This window comes from Battus philenor, unplaced genomic scaffold, assembly GCF_028537555.1.
Source record: "Battus philenor isolate CCGP_79_NKW_IND1 unplaced genomic scaffold, ilBatPhil1.0.hap1 SCAF_7, whole genome shotgun sequence".
NCBI classification, from domain to species: Eukaryota; Metazoa; Arthropoda; class Insecta; order Lepidoptera; family Papilionidae; genus Battus; species Battus philenor.
The window spans coordinates 6,991,515-7,004,433 of record NW_027181737.1 but is presented as its reverse complement, the minus strand read 5'-3'; the positions used below and the strand labels follow the sequence as shown (position 1 = coordinate 7,004,433).

The 12,919-nt window shown below is 32.6% G+C and overlaps 1 protein-coding gene across 2 annotated transcripts; it reads left to right on the top strand.

Moving 5' to 3' along the window:
- Window positions 1–2,957: 2,957 nt before the first annotated feature.
- Ctl1 (choline transporter-like protein 1) lies at window positions 2,958–12,754 on the top strand. 2 transcript variants are annotated; one of them, XM_068774421.1, is made up of 12 exons: window positions 2,958–3,521; window positions 3,596–4,130; window positions 4,244–4,413; window positions 4,484–4,543; window positions 4,665–4,832; window positions 5,045–5,180; window positions 5,799–5,934; window positions 6,428–6,454; window positions 7,135–7,297; window positions 8,497–8,718; window positions 9,341–9,512; window positions 10,737–12,754. In XM_068774421.1, exons 1-11 carry the CDS (start codon window positions 3,417–3,419, stop codon window positions 9,506–9,508), a joined length of 1,890 nt encoding a protein of 629 aa, XP_068630522.1. In that variant the 5' UTR covers window positions 2,958–3,416; the 3' UTR covers window positions 9,509–9,512; window positions 10,737–12,754. The 2 variants fall into 2 exon arrangements, with proteins under 2 accessions (XP_068630522.1, XP_068630521.1); XM_068774420.1 differs by having other exon boundaries at window positions 6,314–6,454.
- The last annotated feature ends 165 nt before the right edge of the window (window positions 12,755–12,919 follow it).

Genomic DNA, 12,919 nt, shown 5'->3' with positions numbered 1-12,919 from the left:
GGTTCGCCGCTTAGTTTCGCAACAGAGATTTGCTACAGGCATAAAAACAAAGAGTGTTATTCTGCCGTCATAAGAAGAAAGGCTGTAACTAATACCATAATGTAAGCTATACCTACTTATAAAATAGCTTGTTGGAATATGAAAAAACTTTCTTGCTACGACGGAAAATTTAACAGTTATGAGGGGGGGGGGGGGGGGGAGCTTGTAAGCGCCAGGGTTTTATTGCACATGGGCGCTACAAGAACTAGCGTCGCCGCTGTCCCTAAGACACCTTAGTGGCATGGCACTGCTGTAGAAAGACGCTCTGGGTCGTTCTGCTCACGTTCTTCATATGACTATTGAGGCCTGGTATCCGGACTACCCTAGTTTTACCAAGTGGGTGTCCGCCCATATTCAGTAATGGGTTGTTGGGAGTTTTGGACCTGCTCCCATTCTCCCACACTCCGCCTCACGCTCTTCATGGGCGACGTACTCGCCCTACCGGCACCATTCACTGACTCACCGGTCTGGTGGACGCTGCCCATCTCGCCTGTCTTACTCATTTTGTTGCGGGAGAATTTTTCAATGATAATACAAAATATGAATTATTAAATAATTGACTTGATCATCATCATATCATATCGCCTATAGACGCCCAAAGCAAGGCATAGACCTTCGCCGGCCGTCACCACTATGACTGGCTGCTCGCATTCAATGACTTAATGCAAGGTGCTGTCACTGGATGTCGACAATCTAGCTATCTACCTAGTCTAGCCATAAGTTCTGTTATAAAGAAAATATCCGATAATTTCTGAAAAAATAAATTAATTTTTAAGTTTTGTTTGTCATTATGTAGAGTTAAAAAGAAATGTTAACGTACTAAACTAGCAATTTAAATTGTCTAACCTTAGCTTTAAAGCTCGCTTTTAAACAGACGCGCCATTCGTCGATGGATTTACGAACGCTTTCCTTTCGAAACTTGGTCACTGCTGCCTCCAAAGATTTCTTAAGCAACTTAATATTTGGGTGACGCTTAGAGCAAACCATGTCCTCTAGCGCAGACTACAATTTATAGTCTAAAGGGTTTAAGCCCGGACAAGCCGAAGCCAATCATCAGCCTTTATGAAGTGTGAAACATTTTACTCACGCCAAATTTGCGTAGTGCTCTCCTTATGACCCGGGGTTGAATCCTTTTGGAATATCCGCACTGCGTTATTGAAGGTGTTGTTGAGAGGTTTAACTACCGCTTCTAACACGGTATCTTGATACACTTTGGCAGAAGTTTTCGCTCCTTTCGCAAAAATGGAGTTTTGTAACCCCTTGGTAGAAGACACCCCACCAAACCATAACGTATGCTGGATGATGGCTTCGCTGAACCTTGCCCACTGCCTTCGTAGCTTCTTTTGTTATAGTGCCTGATTTAAGGTAAGTCCTGTGTATCTTCGGTAAGCCCCTAGAGCTAAGTTTTGTTTGATAATCCGAGAAAGTGCCCTCGGTGAGATTCTCATTTCTCTGGATAGGATTTTCCGCTTCCTTATGGGATTTCGACGAATTCTGGCCATGACTGCATTAACGGCCTCGTTTGTTCGAATAAACCGCGGTCGGCCGGATCTCTTACAGTTATCAACAGACATGGTTTCAGTGAACATTTGGATGGTATAATACACAAACATTCGGCATTGTATCAAAAATGTGGGTTGACTCCTTACCTACTTTGTACAGTGCAATAGTAATTGAGAATAGGATTGCAATAGCAATCCTATTCTCTTTAGTGCCCTACTCCATTTTCAGAACAAATAATTTCTAAACAAAAAACATACAGTAATGGCGGGAAAGAGGTCTATTTTTTTATCGCAGAAGCTAATTTTCGAAATTCAAATTGTTTTTTGTAAATGTGTGTAAACAGCCAGTAACAGAATTTATGATTAGACTAGGTATTATTTCTCCGTTTTCGCTGTTAGCTTGGAGAGCTTACAGCTTCTTTGGAACTAAGTTCACGCAATAGAAGGGTCTGTAAACATACATTCAGTCCACCTAGAGCAGTGATTCCCAAAGTGGTCTGTATCGACCCCTAGGGTTTATGACAACCTGCAAGGGGCTTACGTCAGCGAAAAAAAAATTGGGGGTCCATAATATGAAAATGAGGTCCACGATAGTGGATCTCAACACATATACTGATAGTACCTATTTACTTACATCATACTATCTAATAATATCAAAACATTTATATTATATATAAAAGTACCTATGAAGTAGAAAAATTATTATATATGTTTATAAACTTGTGTAAGTTGGAGGATGTTGGTATTCGCTTTGTAGTCGCAATACATTTTGAACTTGTAAAAACCTGAGAGTCGCAGTCTCAGAGCTTCGCTACCTTGCACTGACTTGTTCAATTCGTCACTCTATAAATACGAATGTGGGACAAATACATTTATTCGTTTCCTGAAACTTGAAAAGGAAAGTGCTAAGAAAATAAATAATAATTTATAGTTTATTTTATGTTTATCTAATTTTACGTATATTTTACATAACAGATACAAAATTTTATTTTGAGTAATTTTAAATTAAATTCAATTAATAAATGTATAAATTAACGTGTGTTTTTACTTTAAGTTTTTAACACTAAACTTCACTACAGTTAGAAATTTACAGGAAATCAATATCAGGTAAGTAGGAGGTCTACCCAACACGGAAAAACATAGCAAGGGGTCTACGACACAAAAAAGTTTGGGGAACTCTCGTATAGAATATACAGTTTCACGAAAGAAACATAAATAAGTAAATAGAAAACTATGTTCAAAGGTAAAGGGATCGATTTACACAAATAAATAATAAATAAGAAGTGCCTCAAATCACTGACAATATCCAACAACGTCCTATAAACAAAATAAACGACTTCTTATTGCGTCACACATGGAGACGTTTCGGATCCTTAAATAACATAGCGGCTCGCAGCAAGCTGTGCTGTGAAACATGTGAACCAAGACGAGCCACGAGTAAAATTTAAAAAGCGGTTGAATCACCAACTGGCTCGACGATTTAAAACTACGCCTAATGGTCGGTCACAGACTGGAGTTTAAGGTCGCCGAGCCACAAGTAGGCGTACTTACTCAAACGTTTATCCTATTGTTGCGCTATTTATTAATGTATGAAAAACTACATTTTATGATAATATTAACTATCGGACCACAAGTCTTTAGATCAATCCCGCTATATCAATTTGAAAGGTTTATAGCTTTTAACATAACGCGAATATTTATAAATATAACTCTTACATATAGCTTGTGGTCATAGACAGCGCCGCACCTTGTAATGTTGATTGGTTAATGTTTTGATATTGTGTATTGTTTGTTTAGTGTCTCTTACGGGCAAAAGTGATTTGTAAAGAAGGTAACACAATATTTTAAGACTGTGTTGATAAAGAAAGTAATAAAATGGGGTGTGCACAAAGTGAAATCTCTCCTCAGAATGAAACTCCACGAAAAGGGTGTACAGATGTTTTGTGGCTTGTAATTTATGTAATTTTTTGGATTCTCATGGTAAATGTCTAAAGTCCTTGAATATTTATTCATAGTTTAATTTGTTGACTTAAAACAATTGCACGTTTTTGCAGATAATAATTGCCTGTATCTCATTTGTGTATGGAAACCCGCAAAGACTTATAAATGGTTATGATTCCTTTGGCAATACTTGTGGTGTTCAGAAGAATAAAAAATTATTAAATTATGACTTGGCTGGTATCAGTACTGCTGACAAGAGCTACCTATTCTTTATGGATATAAAGGAACTAAGGCGTTCATTGAAGATATGTGTAAAAGAATGTCCAAATAGGAAATTAGAATCATTAACAGACATTCAGGATTTTTATAGAAAAACAGGATCAAATCTTTGCCAATATGACATAAATTTGAATAATGTAACCAGTACTAGTAATCTACACAATTACTTTGGGCCATGTCCAACTTTGCCTGTGTATGATACTTTTCCATTGCTTAATCGATGTTTTCCAAAATCTGCCAAGGACATAGCTCAAAAAGTTTTCACCGATTTTTATGATTTACTTAATAGCTGGGATACTATTGAGCAAATGCTCTCTGATCTTTATTCTTCCTGGAAAGAAATGGTGATATGTGTAATAATAGCATTCAGTAAGTGCAATCTTTATTTTGACTTATTTAATGTAAGTGCATATAAAATGTTCAGAATTGTAGTAAATTTTATCTTTTTTATATAGTTTAATTCACACTGTTTTGCCTTTCAGTTTGTTCATTAGTTATGGTGTCAATACTCCATTTACTTGCCACATTTGTGTCTTGGATATTTATGATAGTAGTATCTGTAGTAAGCATTGCTGGGACTGCCTTGCTGTGGTATACTTATCATGAGTTGCGGACAAAACAAAGAGATTTTTCACAAACATTATTTTTAGCTGTATGTTCATATCTTTTATTTTTTTAATTTATTGTTTATGAAAAATTTCTAATTTGATTTTAATTGGTAGGAATCCTTGAAAAATGAAAAAGCTTTCTTGTGGTACTCGATAATTGCTACTATTATTACAGTAAGTATTTTTTTTTAATAATTATTAATCATGAGCTATATTTTGGACTATAATATAAATTATTGATTGCTCTATAAGCTTATAAAATCATATTGAAATTTTAATAAAATAAAACTTCTAGGTAATATTGTTGCTACTTGTCTGGGTGATGCGCTCACGAGTGACCTTCCTGGCTGCATTGTTTAAAGAAACTGCTCATTGTCTGGGATCCATTCCTGCACTTTTTCTGCAGCCAATTATAACATTTTTTTTTCTAGTCTTGTTCTTTACATTTTGGTCAATTGTTGTGGTAAGTCCATATAAATATTAAAGATATGTTAATGTTATCCTGAATTAACTGCTTACTAAAACAAAATTTTATTTAACAAACTTGCTTTAAGTTAGTGAACCAGGAAATAATTGAAAAATATTATCCATAATTAAAATTTTGAGATAGATACTAAGTCTCAGAAATTTTACCCTGATGAATTCATATTTATATGAAGTGTTTCATGTTTATAGGTTTGTCTGGCTACAGCTAATTATCCTGGAATACCATACAAAACTAATTTTTTTTTCAATGGAACACCATCATCAGATCATACTGGCATTTCTGCCTTGCAAGCACAGAGTATGAACAGAACTGAAAGTTTGAAATGTAAGTGATTTTTTATATCTCATTACCCACAATGAACTTGAAAGTGGAAAACAAATTGTTTAGATTTTTTTAATTTAAACTATAAATGGTACATAAAATATGGCCATTTCTCTTTTTCTACAAATTAAATAGATTCAATAAGTTATTGTTTACTTTTAATGTATATTTCAATTAAACAAGAAAAAGTAACTTTTATCATTAACATGTTTTTCACTCACAATTTTCATGATTGTTAAAATTGAGCATTTATTTTTCATGACATGGCATGTAACATACATATATCAGGCAAAATAATATCAGACATCATGGAAAAAACTAACAGAATTTATCAAATTAAAAAATAAATCTTTGTTGGTTTAATAAACAGAGGCAAATGATTTCTGTAGTGGTTCTTAAAAATTATTTTTTATTATTTTTCCATATTTGCAATGATTTATGTTTTTTACTAATATTCTTCATAAGAATATAGGGCTCTCCCATAGATTCCTACGACCTTTAAAAAGTCATGATTGTCCACCACGTGGGTGGAGCTCCTATGCTGGGTATTGAATACATAGTGAGTAATAATAATTTAAACTTTTATATTCTTGGAGTTGTGGTTATTAACGTGTGTTCTAGACCCGGTAGAGTTTGATCCGATGTGGGTGAAGAGTATGTGGTGGATGTGTCTCATTTGCCTTATTTGGGGTAGCGAGTTCATTCTCGGCTGCCAGCAAATGACTATTGCCGGGGCTGTTTCACATTGGTATTTCAGGTATGAATACGTCGGGTTTTAGTTACTAACACATTTTTGCCTAAAGCAGAGGTTCTTGGACAATTTTAACACATAGAACTCTTTCTAAATTTAGTTACTTCAGGTGGACCCCTTGCAGTGGCAGCGCTTTGAAATTCGACATATTATACTGAATATGCAAGTTTTTACAAGTAACAGTTGTTGCACTTCTTAAAATACTGCCTACATTAGTAGTTAAAATCAAGCTAGCGCAGATCCCAACAAGCCACCTGTAGACAACTGGGGGTCCTCTCTGGACCTCTTTGGGAACCATTGTTTAAAGCTGTAAAATAAAATTGTTGTATGTTCATTTTCACATCTTATTTTAGTTAAGTAATATTTGAATTGATTTTCTTATCAGAGGCTCCAATGCACATCCATCGCCGGTGTTGTATTCTATTGGAAAGCTCTTAAAATACCATTTAGGATCTGTGGCTAAAGGATCGTTCTTGATAACGCTGTTTAAAATTCCCAGGCTCATTCTCACCTATTTACATGCAAAGTAAGTTAAACTTTTTTTGTGGAGATTACTATTAGAAACGTTACTATGATACTCGGAGATGTTGGTACCTGCGAAACGAGGCAATTGTTTTATATATAAATAATGTATAGAAGACTAGTATCTATGCCGTGATAATAAACCTTTTTTATTCGGTTACTTAAAACATAAACTAATGAACGAACCTGTGATTTAACAAATAAAGTCAATAAAATATTAATTTTTACTTGATTTTTTTAAAATAATTATCATGTTTCCGGCTGCTGCAAAGCAACATGCACTTGTGACGATTTTATCCTATAAAAATTAGTTTAATTTCAAGGCTTACGTAATCGTTGATCTTCGTAATGATCTGATTCACGAGAAGGTTACACCTACGTAATTTGTTTTTGCGAGACAATCATACGTTGAGCGTACTTTAAACATATTTATAAGACAAAAAAATTAGATTCAATAAGTATTTCATTGTATTGTAACTTTAGCGGTATTAAACATTTTCAATGGTTTCTGCGGCTCTTTTATTATTTCGTAGTCTAAAATCCGGCATTTATTACACTGGACTCGATTGAAAAATATCATTGCGTGACTCAAAATGCCGCTCAGAAGTTACTATTTTTAATTATGTAAGAAATTTATAGAAGATTCAATATAATTGATTTTTACGATTTTCGACATCTTTTTAGACTGTCTTCCAGAGCCGAAAAAGGATCGGAATGTGCAAAATGTACACTTAAATGCGGCATCTGTTGTTTCTATTGTCTTGAGAAATTTATTCGCTATTTAAATCATAACGCATACACCATAATTACTATCGAAAGGTGTCATTTTTGCAAGGCTGCTGCTAAAGTAAGTAGTAAATTTTAATTTTTTTAATAACTAACTTTTTCTTCGATACTTTTATACTATTTATATAGAGTTACATATGAGAAGTCGGTAAATTTGACAATCTGCACACTGCCTATTTGACGTTTTGTCAGTCGTTGTATTTCGTGCGACAGAGATAACGCTCTACGAAGCCAAAATTCGCCGATTGTCTCTTTTCAAAGGTCGATGTGCACTATTTATCGCCGAGTACTGTATTTAAATAACAATACAAATGCATTTAAGAAAAAAAGTGATATGCATAGTATTAGCATCAAAAATAAAAAAGTTTGTTATACCTCTCTCTAGGCTTGATAAAATTAGGAACTCTTTTGTGAGCAACTGTGCTTTTATTTAATTATCTCAAGGTTCTTAACAGGTCTGGTACCTGTTAATAGATAACCAAAAATTAATATTAATAGATGAACTACGCCAACTACGGAGTACACATCATTATTAGTTCAAATTTAAAAATTACGAAAATGGATCTTAATAAGAAAAAAAAATTAAACAGGGGATAGTGAAAGAAATAAAAATATTGACAGTACGAGTATATAAGTGTGTGTGGAGTATTTGTTTGGTGTGTGTTTGATTAATGATTCCAATTACAGTATAAGTTATACATCATACATTACATATTATGTAGTATAAATAGTATATAACTTTAAAGCTTATAAATGATATCACAATACACTCTATAATATCTCTAAATTATCTTCTAATCAATTCAAGTCCATAAATCATAAGCATGTAAAAATATCCTTTTACAGCGTAAAGGATTTTTAAGTGATGGTTGGGAATGAATTGTTACTACTGTTTTAAGAATGTTGTAAAAGTGACCACAAGAAAAATCCTCCTCAGATTAGGACGCATTTGGAACCCTGGTAGTACTCTTAAGTTGAAGGATGCCTTTTAGGGCAGTATGATCTGATTATAGTTAACATCAAGTTGGGCTCTTCCGGCATTGTACTCGTCACTTATATAAGTAGTCACTGTGAATGATCCTGTAGGGGCAACATTACGTCATCGTCAACGGCGCATCGAAAAGCGGAATTCCACAGAAAGTTGTCCCTACCTCCTCGACCTACCGGCCCTAGAAAGGATCCTACAATCCTATGTTGATAATAATATTTAAATGAATGTAGTTTGTGTTATAATATGGTAATCAAATTCAAATGTTTAAGGCGTTCAGCACAATAGTGAACAACGCCTTGCAAGTGGCCACAATCAACAGCGTTGGCGATTTCATCCTTTTTTTGGGCAAGTGCATAGTGACAGCGGTGACGGGTATAATCGGCCTGTTGCTTCTCAAACGCAACTCCGATTTGCACTTTTTCGCTGTACCCACGCTCGTTATTTGCATTTATTCGTTTTTCATCGCCCACTGCATATTGTCTCTTTACGAGGTACGTTCATATAACTCAAGGTTAAAATGTTAAATTATGATTAAAGTAAAATTTATAAATATGATATTTTTATAATAGTAAATGCCTTGTTTTGGAGATAAATCTATTCGTATTGTTTTACAAAAACTCGCATAAGTAAATATTGTAGAACTTGCGAAAACTTGTTTATATTTCTGTGTAAAGAAGATGGTAAAATCATTTAAGTGAAATGACTAATGAAAGAACAAGTTGAACAGACAACCTTGTTAAAGTCGTCGGCAGACCCTGCTAGATGCAGACCGCTTCCAATTGGTCCTATTGGAAATCTACGGGGTTGGCCTACATTCAGCGATAGACGTTCTGCGGCTAAAATTATGATATGAGAATTTAATTTTGTAGTTGTAACATCTAACTAACCATTAATCATTTTCCATACTTTAATCGGAAAACATATTTATGCTGAACAACTTTCTCATACCTTACTATTATTTGCAGTCTCAATAAGATAACTATAACGAAAGAAACTTTTACAAATTAACTTAAATTTTATGTAATTGAATATATCAGTAGTAGTATTAAATAGACAATTTTAAGTAATGCTAATTCACTAATATTCGTATTATTAATTATTCATCATTTACAGATGGTTGTAGATTCTCTATTTTTATGCGTTTGCGAAGACCGTAACATGAATGGATCAGATGGACGATGGAAGAATTCTAGACTTGCCAATCTCGAAGGACACAACCCTAACAAACCAGATGACGAACAAGATAATGCAGAATTACAAGACTTACATGCAAAATATTGAACTTGTAAGTAGTTCATCAATAGGCCATTTTGTTATCAGTAAGTCATAATTTAAACTTCTCCCAGCGCTAACGCTTTCCTATAGTTCTACTAGAGTTATTAACTAGGTAATAACAACCGACCAAGTCAAGGTTCGACACTCTTGGGCGCCTTGTGTCGGAATGCAAAGCGGATATCAACGAATTACAGCCCAAGCCGAGGTTCCCTCTTGAAAGCAAATGGGCGTCGTCACTCCATGGTGTGTCAGCCAAAGCGATCTAAGAGCTCGGTGAGCACCCGATCAGGTGAAATAATACTGCGCAGAGGCCTGAACCAAGGCTAACGTTTTTCGAAGCTGTAGTAATATTAACTTTAGAAGTTCTTTTGATAATTCGATTATAGAAATCGATCAAGCAGAGGTTCTACCCTCTCGAATAAGAAAATAGACAGAAATCCTTTCTTAAAGGTCAAGCAACTTAAGATCTTTGGGCTTCTGAGCCGTGGTTCCTGAAAGAAGCCTTGAGAATAATTATAGTAAAAAGGTTAGACTCCATGCACAGCACATAGCCATCTCAAATCCAGTGCCAGAAGGACTTCGATTTGTCTGTGAGATAGAGTTAGAAGAAAGGATTAGGGCAAGTAACGTCGCCTCCTTGCTGGGCGACCAAGAACATCGCCCCATATTCCTAAGGTTGTGCAGAGCAATAGATCAAAGTGCAATACGTATTAATAAAACTTAGTTATCTAAAGAAGGGTCCGGTAAGGGCCTCGATTCATTAATAAAACAGATAAAATTTGTAATTAAAATAGGTGTTTACTAAAAATAACAAAATAAAAACAAAGTATGGCAAAGCAATGTAATAGTTAAAAAAAATCAGTGATATCTTGAGAATCCAGGAAAGGGATGTAAGAGGCAGTCTGAACGGATTGCAAAGAATGTAAACATTGACTGATATTGTGAAGAAAGAAAGACGATGAACTAAATAAAATATAAAGTATGATAAAAGAAAATAAAAATCTAAACTGAAAAAATCATTTAACCTTTTAAACAATGTCCCTATCTCATAAGTAAGGGTGAACGATATATACATACAGTATTTAAGATAACTATCTAGAAGTTGTCTATATTACAAGTAAAATTCATTATATTAGTATGTAACACCACAAAGTGAAAATAATGGACCTTTTTACTATTGTTTAGGAAGATTGAAGTTGCTCTAAATGTCTAATAATGTCCTTTTCAATTTCAGGTAAGATGCATAACTGCCTTGCGATAATATTTAGAAGTTTCATGCATTATCAATATCTAATTATATATTATCTAAAATAAGATCTGTCATAAGAATCTTTCAATTACTCATTTTTTTAAATAAAATGTTATTTAGATGATCCCGAATCAAGTATTGCTACTTTTTAATATGCATTGTTTTCCTTTTTTGCTTTTAATTATTATAGGGTGACTTTTTTATATTTTTTTATTAATTAAGATTTGACTGCTCTAAGTAGTCTTAGTATTTTTTACAATGATTTTGATAATATTTTCTTATTTGAGAGTTATTTTTATAATGACATTTTTACCAATTACATCTGTAGAACTAAGATAAATATACTAATAAGTAAATGTTGTTCAAAAAGTACATACTTCATATTTTAGTGGATATAATGAGATTTTTACAAAAGACTAAGAAAATGTAGTCACTGATCAGTGTATATGATCAATGTACTTTTTTTCTAAATGTAGACATATAGTTATTAATAAATATGAATCATTTTTTATAATCACATATATAGGTTTTGTACTCACGCTCTTATCAAGTTTTGAAGATATTTAGATATGTATTGATATGGCAAAAAGTATTGCAAGTTATACACTCGTAGGATTCAAATTTAAAAGAAATAGTAAAATATAAAAAGACAATCATGAATCCACTGTACTTCGTCTATAATTCTAATCTATACAATTTTAATAATTATAATGTATAAATTTATCAAAAACTAATTGTGATTTTGTCTATAGCATTGCTATTTTTTGCGTTTTTATACAAAACAAAGTTATAATTTTTTTGTTACCAATTGAATATTAATTTTATAGGCCTATGAATTAATGACACAATATATTCTTATTTATTCAGAAATGAAAATTTTGATGAGAATGGTAGTAAATCCGGATATAATATATCTAATGTATTAATCTTCTATTAGAACTTTTTACATTCATTAATTAGTGTATAAATATGAGAAAACGATTTTGATTTTATAACGAAATGGCCTTTAAAATTAGCCGCCCTGATCCCGCGCCCATGTGGCCCAAGTCTAAATCGGGTCTTGATTATAAATAATAAAGATATCTAACACTTTTGATGTAACCATTTTATAGTTGTTATTTGTTAATGGTAATACTCTGCTTATTTTACTTGTTTAGTATTTTAATGGAGAAGTTTAGTAATTTTTCCCTGATTGAGAATGCAGTGTACCTTGATTTCCTTTAATTTTTTTTTATTAACAATTTATATAAGCAGCTCAATAATAAAGATTTATTATTATTAATACGATCTATTAATTAGTATTATTACACGATATTATTTATAAGAACATGTATTCTATTAATTTTAAAACACGGGCCTTTTGTGTTTTTGTTAAGCACACAAAAATTACTCTAAATTAATTAGCTCACCCTTAATATAATGAAATAGGAAATAAAGCTGTTATAATAAAAAATGAGGCTAATAATGATTTGTTCACAGTTGATTGATTGTAGATAGTACAGTAATTGGTAGTAGTAGGTTTCTAGATTGTGCATTATTTATTGTATCATGAAATGCCTATTATAACAATTACCGTCCATTTAAAAAAAAACACGTACAGAAGGTTGACATTCTAGAACATGTTTGTGTTTAATAATATGAAACACAAAAACAGTTTTTTAAATTTATTTTTTAATCGTAAAAATTTTTTTGTTGTAAATTTTATTTGTGCCTCCATGATCTTATAACTTTAATCTGTTTTATTAGGCTTAAATATATCAAATGAAATGCAATTTTTAGGAATTTAAATGTTTAAGCAGGACATATCAAGCGAACATTGCTATAAAATCAAAGATAGAAAAAGCTGGATACTTGCAAACTACATTAACACCTTATTGCATATATTTTTGACTGAACTTATCCACTGAATCTGTTATTTGCAACCTGTGTTAAAGTTGTCAATGTTAAGAAAGCATTTTATCATGTTAGTAGTAAGTTTTATCTCTTCCCTTTTTTAATTACAATCTGTAGTCTATAATTTAAATGTATCTAAATTAATAGAATCAACTATTTATTATGAATAAAAGCTTGCTTTAATTTAAAGTACATTTTATAGCATATAAGTTTTTAACTTTCATTATAAAATAATATTAATAAATTTTATAACTGTTATGCCATGCTTTGGCCTT

What these genes read in the sequence shown, in the direction of transcription:
- Ctl1 (XM_068774420.1), top strand. Translation starts at nt 3,417, where the DNA reads ATGGGGTGTGCACAAAGTGAAATCTCTCCTCAGAATGAAACTCCACGA. An exon ending in CACAAACATTATTTTTAGCT is followed by an intron (nt 4,414 to 4,483) that starts GTATGTTCATAT and finishes TTTAATTGGTAG; the next exon opens with GAATCCTTGAAAAATGAAAA. An exon ending in TAATTGCTACTATTATTACA is followed by an intron (nt 4,544 to 4,664) that starts GTAAGTATTTTT and finishes TAAAACTTCTAG; the next exon opens with GTAATATTGTTGCTACTTGT.